This window comes from Schistocerca piceifrons, chromosome 2 (genome assembly GCF_021461385.2).
Source record: "Schistocerca piceifrons isolate TAMUIC-IGC-003096 chromosome 2, iqSchPice1.1, whole genome shotgun sequence".
Taxonomy (NCBI): domain Eukaryota; kingdom Metazoa; phylum Arthropoda; class Insecta; order Orthoptera; family Acrididae; genus Schistocerca; species Schistocerca piceifrons.
In genome coordinates this window covers 839,356,623-839,371,514 of record NC_060139.1, presented here as the reverse complement: position 1 = coordinate 839,371,514, position 14,892 = coordinate 839,356,623, and the positions used below count along the sequence as shown (strand labels likewise).

Below are 14,892 nucleotides of genomic sequence, written 5' to 3'. Positions count from 1 at the left end.
GGAAAGACACTCTTGGTGGAGTGGGGAGGATTTCATGAAGGATGCATCTCATTTCAGGGCGGGATTTGAGGAAGTCGTATCCCTGCTGGAGAGCCACATTCAGAGTCTGATCCAGTCCCGGAAAGTATCCTGTCACAAGTGGGGCACTTTTGGGGTTCTTCTGTGGGAGGTTCGGGGTTCGAGGAGATGAGGAAGTGGCTCTGGTTATTTGCTTCTGTACCAGGTCGGGAGGGTAGTTGCGGGATGCAAAAGCTGTTTTCAGGTTGTTGGTGTAATGGTTCAGGGATTCCGGACTGGAGCAGATTTGTTTGCCACGAAGACCTAGGCTGTAGGGAAGGGACCGTTTGATGTGGAATGGGTGGCAGCTGTCATAATGGAGGTACTGTTGCTTGTTGGTGGGTTTGATGTGGACGGACGTGTGAAGCTGGCCATTGGACAGGTGGAGGTCAACGTCAAGTAAAGTGGCATGGGATTTGGAGTAGAACCAGGTGAATCTGATGGAACCAAAGGAGTTGAGGTTGGAGAGGATATTCTGGAGTTCTTCTTCACTGTGAGTCCAGATCATGAAGGTGTCATCAATAAATTTGTACCAAACTTTGGGTTGGCAGGCCTGGGTAACCAAGAAGGCTTCCTCTAAGCGACCCATGAATAGGTTGGCGTACGAGAGGGCCGTCCTGGTGCCCATGGCTGTTCCCTTTAATTGTTGGTATGTCTGGCCTTCGAGAGTGAAGAAGTTGTGGGTCAGGATGAAGCTGGCTAAGGTAATGAGGAAAGAGGTTTTTGGTAGGGTGGCAGGTGATCGGCGTGAAAGGAAGTGCTCCATCGCAGCGAGGCCCTGGACGTGTGGAATATTTGTGTATAAGGAAGTGGCATCAATGGTTACAAGGATGGTTTCTGGGGGGTAACAGACTGGGTAGGGATTCCAGGCGTTCGAGAAAGTGGTTGGTGTCTTTGATGAAGGATGGGAGACTGCATGTGATGGGTTGAAGGTGTTGATCTACATAGGCAGAGATACGTTCTGTGGGGGCTTGGTAGCCAGCTACAATGGGACGGCCAGGATAATTGGGTTTGTGAATTTTAGGAAGAAGGTAGGGGTGCGGGGTGTTGGTGGGGTCAGGAGGTTGATGGAGTCAGGTGAAAGGTTTTGTAGGGGGCCTAAGGTTCTGAGGATTCCTTGAAGCTCCACCTGGACATCAGGAATGGGATTACCTTGGCAAACTTTGTATGTAGTGTTGTCTGAAAACTGACGCAATCCCTCAGCCACATACTCCCAACGATCAAGTACCACGGTTGTGGAACCCTTGTCCGCCGGAAGAATGACGATGGATCAGTCAGCCTTCAGATCACGGATAGCCTGAGCTTCAGCAGTGGTGATGTTGGGAGTAGGATTAAGGTTTTTTTAAGAAGGATTGAGAGGCAAGGCGGGAAGTCAGAAATTCCTGGAAAGTTTGGAGAGGGTGATTTTGAGGAAGAGGAGGTGGGTCCCGCTGTGACGGAGGATGGAACTGTTCCAGGCAGGGTTCAATTTGGATAGTGTCTTGGGGAGTTGGACCATTAGGAGTAGGATTAGGATCATTTTTCTTCGTGGCAAAGTGATATTTCCAGCAGAGAGTACGGGTGTAGGACAGTAAATCTTTGACAAGGGCTGTTTGGTTGAATCTGGGAGTGGGGCTGAAGGTGAGGCCTTTGGATAGGACAGAGGTTTCGGATTGGGAGAGAGCTTTGGAGGAAAGGTTAACTACTGAATTAGGGTGTTGTGGTTCCAGATTGTGTTGATTGGAATTTTGAGTTTTGGGGGGGGAGTGGAGCTGGAAGCGGGAGATTGAGTAGATGGGAGAGACTGGGTCTGTGTGCAATTAGAGGAGGTTGAGGTTTGCTGGAAAGGTTGTGAAGGGTGAGTGAGTTGCCTTTCCGGAGGTGGGAAACCAGGAGATTGGATAGTTTTTGAGGTGGAGGGTGGCATGCTGTTCTAATTTGCGATTGGCCTGTAGGAGGATGCTCTGAACAGCCGGTGTGGATGTGGGAGAGGAAAGATTGAGGACTTTTATTAAGGATAGGAGTTGACGGGTGTGTTCATTGGCTGAGTTGATGTGTAGGTGAAGGATTAGGTGGGTGAGGCCAATGGATTGTTCAGTTCGGAACTGGTATAGGGACTGATGTAACCACCCCTGATGTAAAACCTGTCCCATGCACCCTCCCACCACCACCTACTCCAGTCCTGTAACCCGGAAGGTGTACACGATCAAAGGCTGAGCCACGTGTGAAAGCACCCACGTGATTTACCAACTGACCTGCCTACACTGTGAAGCTTTCTATGTGGGAATGACCAGCAACAAACTGTCCATTCGCATGAATGGACACAGGCAGACAGTGTTTGTTGGTAATGAGGATCACCCTGTGGCTAAACATGCCTTGGTGTGCGGCCAGCACATCTTGGCACAGTGTTACACCGTCCGGTTTATCTGGATACTTCCCACTAACACCAACCTGTCAGAACTCCGGAGATGGGAACTTGCCCTTCAGTATATCCTCTCTTATCATTATCCGCCAGGCCTCAATCTCCGCTAATTTCAATTTGCCGCCGCTCATACCTCAACTGTCTTTCAACAACATCTTTGCCTCTGTACTTCCGCCTCGATTGACATCTCTACCCAAACTCTTTGCCTTAACAAATGTCTGCTTGTGTCTGTGTATGTGCGGATGAATATGTGTGTGTGTGCGAGTGTATACCTGTCCTCTTTTCCCCCTAAGGTAAGTCTTTCTGCTCCCGGGATTGGAATGACTCCTTACACTCTCCCTTAAAACCCACATCCTTTCGTGTTTCCCTCTCCTTCCCTCTTTCCTGATGAGGCAACAGTTTGTTGCGAAAGCTTGAATTTCGTGTGTATGTTTTTGTTTGTTTGTGTGTCTATCGACCTGCCAGCACTTTCGTTCGGTAAGTCACATCATCTGTGTTTTTAGATATATTTTTCCCACGTGGAATGTTTGCCTCTATTATATTCTAGTCATGAAATATGATTCGTAGATTAACATCCTCAGAGTTGGCAAATTTGGGAATTTCGTGAAAGCCAGAATCCACTAGAATGGAGGTTTTGTGGGAATATTTTTTGCATCATCAGTGTGCTTCATTTCTATTTTTAGTAGTTTGTTGAGGAGCTACACATACCGCATCATTTCTTTTGTTCAGATATAAGCACCAAGCGAGGTGGCGCAGTGGTTAGACACTGGACTCGCATTCGGAAGGACGACGGTTCAATCCCGCGTCCGGCCATCCTGATTTAGGTTTTCCGTGATTTCCCTAAATCATCCCAGGCAAATGCCGGGATGGTTCCTCTGAAAGGGCACGGCCGACTTCCCTCCCCATCCTTCCCTATTCCGATGAGACCGATGACCACGCTGTCTGGTCTCCTTCCCCAAACCAACCAACCAACCAGATATAAGGCTGTTCAGTTGTTGTGCTTTTGAGTTGCCAGACAATGAATATTTGTCCACAGTTTTCATATACACTTTTCACTAGATTAATGATATCAATATAATGGAAGGAAACATTCCACGTGGGAAAAATTATATATAAAAACAAAGATGAGGTGACTTACCGAACAAAAGCGCTGGCAGGTCGATAGACACACAAACAAACACAAACATACACACAAAATTCAAGCTTTCGCAACAAACTGTTGCCTCATCAGGAAAGAGGGAAGGAGAGGGGATCGGGAGCGGAAAGACTTACCTTAGGGGGAAAAAAGGACAGGTATACACTCACACACACGCACATATCCATCCACACATACAGACACAAGCAGACATATTTCCCTCTTTCCTGATGAGGCAACAGTTTGTTGCGAAAGCTTGAATTTTGTGTGTATGTTTGGTCTTTAAATATGTCTGCTTGTGTCTGTATGTGTGGATGGATATGTGCGTGTGTGTGAGTGTATACCTGTCCTTTTTTCCCCCTAAGGTAAGTCTTTCTGCTCCCGGGATTGGAATGACTCCTTACCCTCTCCTTTAAAACCCACTTCCTTTCGTCTTTCCCTCTCCTTCCCTCTTTCCTGATGAGGCAACAGTTTGTTGCGAAAGCTTGAATTTCGTGTGTATGTTTGTGTTTGTTTGTGTGTCTATCGACCTGCCAGCGCTTTTGTTCGGTAAGTCACCTCATCTTTGTTTTTATATATAACTTTTCACTAGATTGTTATTCTCAGTTTTCCCACTTCAGAACTTACGATATCTCATTATTCACAGAAATATGATCGAAGACTTCATCTAATATTTGATAATCGGGGCAACACATCTCGAATTTTTATTCAAATAATCTTCAGAAGCAAGTGTTAGATATGATTTCTTTCTTTGTCTATAATTATCTATAAACTTCAGTGTGCTTCCTTTGGAGTCAACAGACATTATTGCACTTAAATCGCTTTAAGCATAACCACAGCACACTACACAATCAAGCAGATACCGACCCAAGCTGTCCGTCATCTGCTAAAACACCCATAGATTCCCAGCAAAGGCAGGTAGCAGTAAACTTTATGCTTGGCCTCCATTTCCTGGAAATTATACTTGCACAAATGCGCATGTGTAGTTGCACAAGTGGAAAGTTACGGGCATGTGCACCTTTTGTAAGAAGACAAAACACACTTCTCTGGCTGTAGAAAGTTTTTATTTAAACCACGACTGGTTTCACACCAAATTAGGCGCATCCTCGGATGATATAAACAGAGATTTGAAAGAAAGTATTTTACAATTTATTTATTTTTTTCTTTTCACTGGCTTAGTAAATTTCTACAGCCAGAGTGATGTAACGTTTTGCATCAAGTCAGACCTCCCTAAACTATTAAATGGGAAATGTCAATGTGTAATAGAAATTGGTTTATCCATATTTATCAGTTGCCATTTACATTGTCTTCTTTCATCTGACAGTCACTTTTATTTCATATATTTTGTTTTACCACATTGTCTTTTTATCTCTCCTCTTGCTATCTGTTTTATTTATTATTCAGCAAAGTATTCTTGTGCAAACAGTCAAACACATTAAACATATGAAATTTTGGATAATAGTTACTGAACATATTAAATTTCTAGAAGTTTTATGTGATTTTTACATGATAGACTTTTAGAGATGAAAAAGGCTGTTAGTCTCCATAAATGATATTCTGCACCACCAAAACGAATGACAAGAACTTGTCCATATAACTACTAATTTTCTGCTTCATCGTTACTCTATTAGATGTGATTCTTCTTAAAAAATTGTTCTTTTTCTGCTAAAATGCGTTTTGAACTAAGTTAATGTCTCCTTAAAACGGCCTTTCCTCTTCCGGAAAATTTGTTATTGGACTGTATATGATGACAACTGCTGTATGACAAAGTGATATATTAACATGCACTTCCAGCTGATACATCCAATTTAAAGTAAGGCCATTTAACATTTGTACAGAATATTGATTGTATAGATTCTGAAATAATGAATGCTTAATGCATGAAAAGTGATGAATTGACTGTGTGTTAACAGCAACATAATTCAGTACCTTTCAAGAAAGGCTGTCAATGTGTCTTATGTTCATTTTACATTTCTGCCCTCAAATTATAAAAAAAATTCTAATGATTCATATTTTCATTAAGTGATTTTGTACTTGCTTCATTTTTACAGGTGTAGTAGTTTCCGTGGTGATTTCCCTGCTGCCTTCAATATGCCGTTTTGTTGATGTTTTATCAGAGACGCAACCAACAACTCCTATCAACACAGTTATGCTTGCCAATGCGTCATCATCCAGCACCCTGAATATTGGAGGACTACTGTCGCATTTTTCAGACTCTCTTATTTATATTTCTGAGGCTGCTGTTGGGGGAACATTATGGTGAGTAATTTTAATGCTTTGCTTGTACACTAAATGGAAATCTGTTTCATGTATCTGTTTGGACTAGTCTGAAGACGCTAGTTCCGAAACAAGATTTTTGTTTGTTGAGATGTCAACTAGCTGAAAAGCCCTTCCAGTGTTGTGTATTCCTCACACTGAAGTACCACAGTAGTGGAGCCTTTGTCTCCACATCAGATGATGCTGGACCTGTCTACCTTCAGATCAGAGGACTCAGCTTGGCTAAGGGTTGGAGTTTCTGTGTTATTTTTCATGAAGGCTTGGTAGGCTACGTTGGAAGTAAGAAATTCCTTAAGAGTTTCTGTTCCATAATGACCTCATTTCTTTGAAGCAGACCAAAGTGCAAAAAGTTCTGAGTCGTAGGCTTCTCTACAGGACTTGCAACTGCCTTCTAACACCTCATCCGCCAAGGGGCGTGAGCAACCCCCCCCCCCCCCCCCCCCTCCCCCCAAACACATGCCTTCTACGTATTATCCAAGCTACACAAAAACAACTTTTTTTTTGCCATCCCATTATAAATGGCTTCAAAGTGCTAACTGAACTCATCTCAGCTCTGGCATGTCAGCACCTCCATCCCATCACACAGTACCCTACCTACATAAAAGACACCAGTCACTTCCTGGAATGTCTTAAATCCATTCCCAGCAGTCTCCCACCTGAGATCTTTGCTGTCATTATTGGTGCAGTCTAGCTCTACACGAGCAATTGCCATACATACAGCCTCTCGCTACCTCTACTAAGGCAACATGAAAGGCTCCCTAAAGCCTAGTTGTCACTGTAGCAGACTTCATCTCAATCACAAGTTCTCTAGATTTGAGGAACATATCTACACAGAGGGGCCCACTATGGAAACAAGCATGGCCCCATTGAATGCTCACCTTTACATAGTTCACATGGAAGAGGCATTCCTCTTGATCCAGATGCTGGGTCACTGACTTTTACAGATTTATCAATGGCATTTTTGTGGTCTGGAATCAAGGTGAAGAAGAATTCTTCCATCTCCTGTAACAGCTTACCTCCTTTTCCCATTTAAATTCACGTGGACCTATCCAAAATCACCTGCCTTGACATTGACTTGCACATCACTGAAACCCACATACAAACTGTAATTCATGTAAAATAACCAATAACCAGCAGTACTTATGCTTTAACAGCTGCTACATTTTCCAAATCAAACTCTCCATTTCCTACAGCCTAGACATTTGTGGCAGGTGTGTATGCTTCATCACTCAGTAAGTGCATCAGCCACCTCTACCTGACAGATCTTGTCCATAAACAAATCTTCCGGTCAATATGCTCATCTCACCTTCTGACTAATACAGCTTCCACTTCGAACACACTCGGAAGTACAGCGTGCACACCCACACACAAACGCGCGCACGTGCCCACACACACACACACACACACACACACACACACACACACACACACACACACACACACGTTTACCTTTAAAACATCCTTTCAAAACTCCGTCACATGTCTAGGTTACTATCCCTAACAATTCAGCGCACCTACCTGCTACAATTTCTTCAGTGCCACCACTGGCACATCAAAGGCAGATTGATGTGCAAAACCATATACATTGTTTACCAACTAAAACACATCCATTGCATGGTGTTGTGTATAGAAATAAGCCCTATGAAAATGGCTGAACTCTTGAATGAAGATAGTAGAATTGTGTGCTTTGGAAATACTGCTTCAGAATTGCTGAGCGTACTGTACATCATGACTCAAGGGATCTGGATGACTTCTACACTGCATGGGCTTTTTATATCCTCCCGTCCAACATTAGTTTCCTTGAACTCCAGAAATGAGAACTCGCTTTCCAGCATATCTTTGCATTCTGCCACCCTCCTCAACTTATCCTCCACTAACTTACAATTCGAAGTACACTCTTTTTATTATTTATTTACTCAGTTATTTTCTTTATTCCTATTTTCTTTTTTATCCTTGTCTCCCCCACTCCACCTCCCTCAATCTCTAGTTTGTCTCTGCCTCATTCTCGACTTCTTAGCACTCCTCGGACTACTGATTTCTCTCCCTCTTAATTCATTTTTAAGTCCCACACAATCATCCTATCATCTTGGGACTGAAGGTGGCCTAGTGCTTACCAGTGCACAATTTTTAACCACCTCTTTCATATATATATATATATATATATATATATATATATATATATATATATATATATATATATATATATATATATATATATATAAAAAGAAAGATGATGAAACTTACCAAACAAAAGCGCTGGCAGGTCGATAGACACACAAACATACACACAAAATTCTAGCTTTCGCAACCAATGGTTGCCTCGTCAGGAAAGAGGGAAGGAGAAGGAAAGACAAAAGGATATGGGTTTTAAGGGAGAGGGTAAGGAGTCATTCCAATCCCGGGAGCGGAAAGACTTACCTTAGGCCTTTACAAATGTCTGCTTGTGTCTGTGTATGTGTGGATGGATATGTGTGTGTGTGCGCGAGTGTATACCTGTCCTTTTTTCCCCCTAAGGTAAGTCTTTCCGCTCCCGGGATTGGAATGACTCCTTACCCTCTCCCTTAAAACCCATATCCTTTTGTCTTTCCTTCTCCTTCCCTCTTTCCTGACGAGGCAACCATTGGTTGCGAAAGCTAGAATTTTGTGTGTATGTTTGTGTTTGTTTGTGTGTCTATCGACCTGCCAGCGCTTTTGTTTGGTAAGTTTCATCATCTTTCTTTTTAGATATATTTTTCCCACGTGGAATGTTTCCCTCTATTTTTTTTATATATATATATATATATATATATATATATATATATATATATATATATATATATATATATATATATATATATATATATAAGCAGTGTTCGGAATATCACCACCTGAAGGTGAGCACTGGCCAGCCATTCAATTTCTTTATAATTTTTTTTAATTTCCTAAAGTGCATTTTCCATGAATAAGTCTGTTTGTAAGATTAAGTGGTAAGGCTTTAGATGTTAACCAATTGTAAGCCTGTTCCATTATTCTCCTGCTGTGTTTGGGTTCTTTACAAATATATTCCCGTCATCAGCGATCATCACAGTTTATGAACAGTCCTCCAGTGTCCAGGTATCTCGTTTTCGTAGGTCAAGAAGGGGAGCAGACTTTGAGTGATGCCATTTGTAGTGTTTGCCCACTCCAAAGTTTGTTTTATTGTGTTAATGTTTATAGAAGAGGCTGTGGTTCATGTTGTTGCAATTAGACACCATCTAAGGAAGCAGGCTTGATTTAGGTCAGAACAGCATTCTGGCACTTCCCCATGGAGGTTTTTTGAATTCACAGGGACATGTTGGCACTGGAGATTTAAAATATACTGAAGCACCAAAGAAACTGGTATAGGGTTGCATATTCAAATACAGAGATACGTAAGCAGGCAGAATAGGCGGTGTAGTCGGCAACACCTATATAAGACAACAAGTGTCTGGAGCAGTGGTTTTGTACGGTGACTGGTAACAGTAAACTTGTTGTTTCATTTAATGTCAATAACAGTCACAGTAAAGCCTAATCTAAAATGTTTGCATTTAAATGTTATTTTTAGCTGCATGTTGTGCCATGTTCAGCTGCATATTTGTGTCACAGGGTGGTCCACATGCTCTTGGCTACAGTTTGCCAGTGGCATTTCATCCTGCGGGACAGCTGGTTGACCTCTGGGCCAGTATAAAAAGCTGTGCAATGACTGCAGCAGAGCTGGTACATAATGTGGCTGCTTTCACAGGTGGTATGGGCTCAGATGAGTCAGGGTAAGCATGTGACAGGGCTGGAATAGGAAGTGCTGGATGGGTGAATTGGGTAGATCTTGCACTTGGGTGTTCCACAGGGATGTGATCCCTGTAGTAAGGGGTTGGGAGAGGGTGTGGTGTGGGGTGGACTAGGATGTTGGGAGGTAAGGTGGGTGATGGCATACCACTTTCGGTGGGGTGGGAAGTATCTTGGGTAGGATGTCCCTCATTTTAGGGTATAATCATAGATAATCAAAGCCCTGACAAAGGACGTGGTTTAGTTTTTCCAGTCTGTGGTGGTAATGGGTGGTGAAGAGTGTGCTCCTTTGTGGTCTAATTTTGGGATTGGTGAGAGGATTGGGGGATATGGCATGGAACATCTGTTTATGGACTAGGCTAGGAGATAGTGTCTCTCTGTGAAGGCCTTGTTGATACCTTCAGTATACAGAGCAAGGGAGTTTTTGTCACTGCAGATACACTGTCCCTGGGTAGCCAGGCTGTGTGGGAGGGATTTTTTGATGTGGAAGGGACGGCATCTATTGTCAGTTGGTTGGTTTAATGTGGACAGAGGAGTGGATGGAGCCATCAGAGAGGAGGTGGTTAATGCTGGGTTGAGGAGGACCAGGCAAAGCGGATAGGAGAGAAGGTGTGGAGTTTGTGAAGGAATGCAAAGGGTGTCTTGGACCAGAGTCCGTATCATGAAAATATTATCAGTAAACCTAAACCAGACCAGAGGTTGGGGTTTTGGGAGGTTACGAAGGTTTCCTCTAGATGGCCCATAAACAGGTTGGCATATGAGGGTGCCCATGGCTGCTCTGCAGATTTGTTTGTATAACTTCCCTTCAAACAATAAGTAGTTGTACGTTTTGATAAGGTATATGAGAGAGTGGGTTTGGAGTCTGAAGAACATTGTGAAACGTAGTGTTAAGAGCAGCAAGACTGGGATGAGGGATGTTGGTGTATAAGGAAGATGCCTCATCAGTGACAAGTAGGGATTCAAGAGGTAATGGGATGGGGATGGTTGAGAGTCAGTGAAGCTAGTGGTTGGTATCTTTTATGTGGGAGGCTAGAGTTTGGACAGTTTATTAGAGGTGTTGGTCAATGACAGCCAAAATTCTTTCAGTGGGGGCACAATAACCAGCTACAGAGGGGTATCCAGGATTGTTGGGTTTGTGGATTTTTGGGAGCATGTGAAGGTGAGTGTTGTCACAGGGGTGAGGAGAGAATTGGATTCAGGGGAGAGGTTTTGTGAAGGCCTAAGGGTTAAAACAGAGATCAGAGGTTATGTTAGACTTCTGAGATGGGATTACTCTCACAGAGTTTGTAGGTGGAATAGTCAGATAATTGCAGAAGCCTTCCGCCAGGTAGTCAGTACAGTTCATAATGATAGTGATGGAACCATTGTGTTCAGGTAGAGTGATTAGTTTAGGATTTGTTTTGAGCTCGTGTATGGCTATTCTTCCTTCTGGTGTAAGCTTGATGTTCTTAAGGAAGGACGTAGGGAAGGATGGTCAGGCAAAGTTAGAGGTCGGGACTTCCTGGAAAGTGACCAGAGGGTGATTAGGTGGGATGGGAGGAAGGTTACGGTTGAATAGTGGTATGAACTATGAGAGGCAGGGGTCAGCATTGGGATTAGGGTGGCTTTGGTTGGAAGGATTGGTGGCAAAGAGGTGTTTCCATTGCAGTGATCAGGAGATGGGTTTAGGTGACTGACAAGTCCAATATGCTAAATTTGGGTGTGGGCTAAAAGTGAAGCCTTTGGATAGAACTGAAACTTTTGTTGGGTTGGTTTGGTGGAAAGGTTACTAACAGTGCTTCAGGAATGTTGTGGCTCTGAATTAGTGGAGTCTTGGTAGGGAGGTTTTGGGCCATGTGTGAAGTTGAAAAGATCCTTCCCAACCCCTCACCCCCCTACTAAAGTGATATGCATATGCAAGATCCTTCCCACCCCCCCTCCTAAAGTGATATGTCATCACCAACCCAACCTCCACAACATCCCATTACATTCCCATGCCAGTCCCAATACCAACCAGCCAGGTGTGATGCTTTCCCACCCAGCACTTCCTGTTCCAGTCCTGTTAAAAGTTTATCATACCCCATCAGAGACTAGGCCACCTGTGAAAACAGCCATGTCATATACCAGCTCATGACGACCAATCACCTGTCCACCAGGATGAATGGCCACTGACAAGTTGTGGCCAAGAACATGGTTGACCATCCTGTGGCGCAACATGCAGCTGTACATGACATGCTTGATTTGAGTAGCTGCTGTACAACCCAGACCATCTGGATCCTCCAATCTATCACCAGCTATTATGAACAGATGGGCATTATCCTTAAAATACATTTTCCACTTCTGAAATCATTCTGGCCTCAACCTGCAGTAACCTACTGTCCTATCACCACCTCACTATATTTGTTTGCTGCCATCTGCCAACCCATCCATCTGCCTTTCTGCTTCCATGCTCCTCTCTTTTTCTGCTCCCCCCTCCTCCCCCACCTCACAGCCTCCCAATGTGGCATCTTGGCAGTCTTCTCATGCCTCCATTAGTTTCTGTATGCTCTGTCAGCACTCCTAACTTTCTCCACCCGTACCTTGCTATCTCCCTGCCGCACTCCAGATTTCCACTCACAAGGGAATTGTCCAATAAGACTCGTCGAAACCTATCCTGACATTTTGTTAGATAGGAAGAAGACAACGAAAGAAATGCACTGTCAGAATTTTAGCTGATAAAAAGCATTGTAAGTATTAAAAAGAAAATAGCTGAAAATTCCCAAATTCGTAATGCTCCAGGCAGTAGTAGAAATGTACACACCTACTGGCGCTGTAGCAACTGCGCATGCACAACTAGGAACGTACACAGCTGAGGTTGGCTGTACATTTGTAGACAGGAAACATGACACAACCCGTAATTTGTAAAAGCCATCTCTCGAATTAGCCACTCAAGTAACATCTATTACAAATTGTCAGTTGCTTTTTGCAGTATTGGTAAGTATTGACAATACAGATAAAGCTGAATTAATATTTATTGTGCTTTCGTAAGGCATGCTTGCTAATAGTACCTTCTTTTTTTTTTATCCAGTTTCACAGTAATGTGGAATCCAGTTAATGTTCTCAATTTAGCAATGGTGAAATATGAAGAATGTGGTATCCAGCCAACATCACCTACTTCTCCTTAGGATGTACATATGTGTCATTTGTTGGTTGATTTCCTTGACATTGGTTCATATGATATGGACATTTCGTTTGAAATCGTGGATATGTTAGAAGAAATAGGAAATAAATGTGACAATTCCATGAATTGTGGTTTGGGTGATATCAGTTGTGCCAGTAACAGTTCTGAAGAAGAAAACCTTCCAAGCCTAAAAAGGACACGTACTGTAACAGCTTTCAGTGACAAAGAAGAAGAATGAATTACATGAAGTAAGAAATATGCACCAAACAGAAACCTGAAAACTGTGTGGAAGATGTAGGCCTGCTTGTGAGAGGCTATGCACTGTTACCAAGAGAGATCTACAAGGCTGGGCCCTCCAAATTGCGTCTGACATGAACATAACGATTTCCAGGCTTCATCGACCTGGCTACACAGGTTCAAGAAATACAGAGTAGGAAGTCATAAAGTTACCAAGTTTATGTCACATAAAAATGTAGAGCAGCTGCCAGTGATAGACTGTGCTATACAGAAATTCATAGCTGACATAAAGGCTAAACTTGCTATTATTGCTGTAACTGCTGTTTATAATGCTGATCAGTCAGGTTTCGTAAAAGAACTGCATGCACACTGCACTTCATCATTGCCCAATCAATGAGTGCAATGACATATTCATATATGATAATGCCAGTGATAAGTATGATTGGTTTGCTGTTTATGCAGCTGTATATCTGTCTTCAAGAACAGCAAGGCAAATTATGACCAAAAATAAAAAATGGACTGTTTAATTGCAAAAGTCTTGTAATCGACGTATCAAAATCAGTAAAGATGTAGATGTAATGTGGAGTCTGCCTGGAACTACCAGTGCGATTCAACCTGTCGATAAAGAATTTATTCGACAGTGGAAAGCATTGTTCGGGAAATCATCAGGCAACATAATTTCCGATACCTCTCTCTCATTTCAGGTTTATCAGCGGAACAGTATTCTTAAGCTGCAGTCATTTGTGTATTACCAGTTTCCTTTGCCATGCTTTACGAAGTTGATCAAGTATGCCTGGTATGCAGCACATTATGCAGAACAATGGCCAGGACCATTTCTGACTCCATCCCAGACCTGTCTAAATAAAACTAGTGGTTACTACAAAGTGCCTGATTGCATCGATTTTTCCTTTCTCCAGTGCGCCTGGTGCAAGAAAAATGTTTGTTTTTGTTATTCAATAGACACTTCTCACTTTTGTGATGTCTACAGGTAATACACAAACAAGTGTTTCACTGATAGTCAAATGTACATCATTCAAACATTATTATAAGGAATGGCCTACAGGAATTGTTATAAAATGTAGTACTACAAGACAGTTTCATTTCAACAAGTTACAAATGCTCATTGATGATTATAATTTGTTGAAATGAAATCTGGTACAAAGGCTAGGCCGCACGGCATCAGCCGAGCGGTCTAAGGTGCCGCAGTCAAGGACTATGTGGCTGGTCCCGGCAGAGGTTCGAGTCCTCCCTCGGGCTTGGTTGTGTGTGTTTTTCCTCAGGATAACTTAGGTTAAGTAGTGTGTAAGCTTAGGAACTGATGACCTTAGCAGTTTAGTCCCATAAGATTCCACACACATTTGAACATTTTTGAACAAAGGCTAGGGCGTCTCCCATAGGTGACGCACATTGGCATGGCCCGGTCAGCGTGAGAAATATGCATAGACATATGTGCAGTTCAAGAAAGATGGTGTAGTTGGAGCAAATCGTACAATATTGGATGCGGTTACAAGCTGATGTATAAGGGCACACGCAGACCAGCTAGTGGGATTGGCATCATAGTATCATCCAAGTTTGACGGCAATACGACTGAAGTGCAAAGATATGATGATCGCCTGATGAAGATTGTGTACATCACAGATGGCAGAAAAATCCACTTTTTCAGTGCCTAAACTCCACAAACTGGCCAAGCTGGTGATGACTCTATTGCCAAGGTGGGTTACGTTCTTGAAGTCGTCGGCAGAAGATCAGAAGGACGAGCTAAGCAATGTTGGGCTGATACGATTCATAAAGAACTTAAATGTGTGAACACCCAACCAGATGCAGCCCGTGACAGAACGAAATGGAGACAATGGACCCATGTAATGG

At 42.9% G+C, this 14,892-nt stretch overlaps 1 protein-coding gene across 4 annotated transcripts in view; it reads left to right on the top strand.

The window, feature by feature from the left end:
• The window catches only part of LOC124776907 (protein phtf), a 192,835-nt gene that overhangs the window by 140,929 nt on the left and 37,014 nt on the right, over window positions 1-14,892 (top strand). For all 4 annotated transcript variants that reach the window (XR_007015666.1, XM_047252114.1, XM_047252113.1 and 1 more), the window contains one exon: window positions 5,645-5,852. Coding sequence is in view for 3 of the 4 variants with exons in the window: in XM_047252114.1 (XP_047108070.1) it covers window positions 5,645-5,852 (208 nt within the window). In the remaining variant the exon portion in view is untranslated. The remainder of the gene's footprint in view (window positions 1-5,644; window positions 5,853-14,892) is intronic.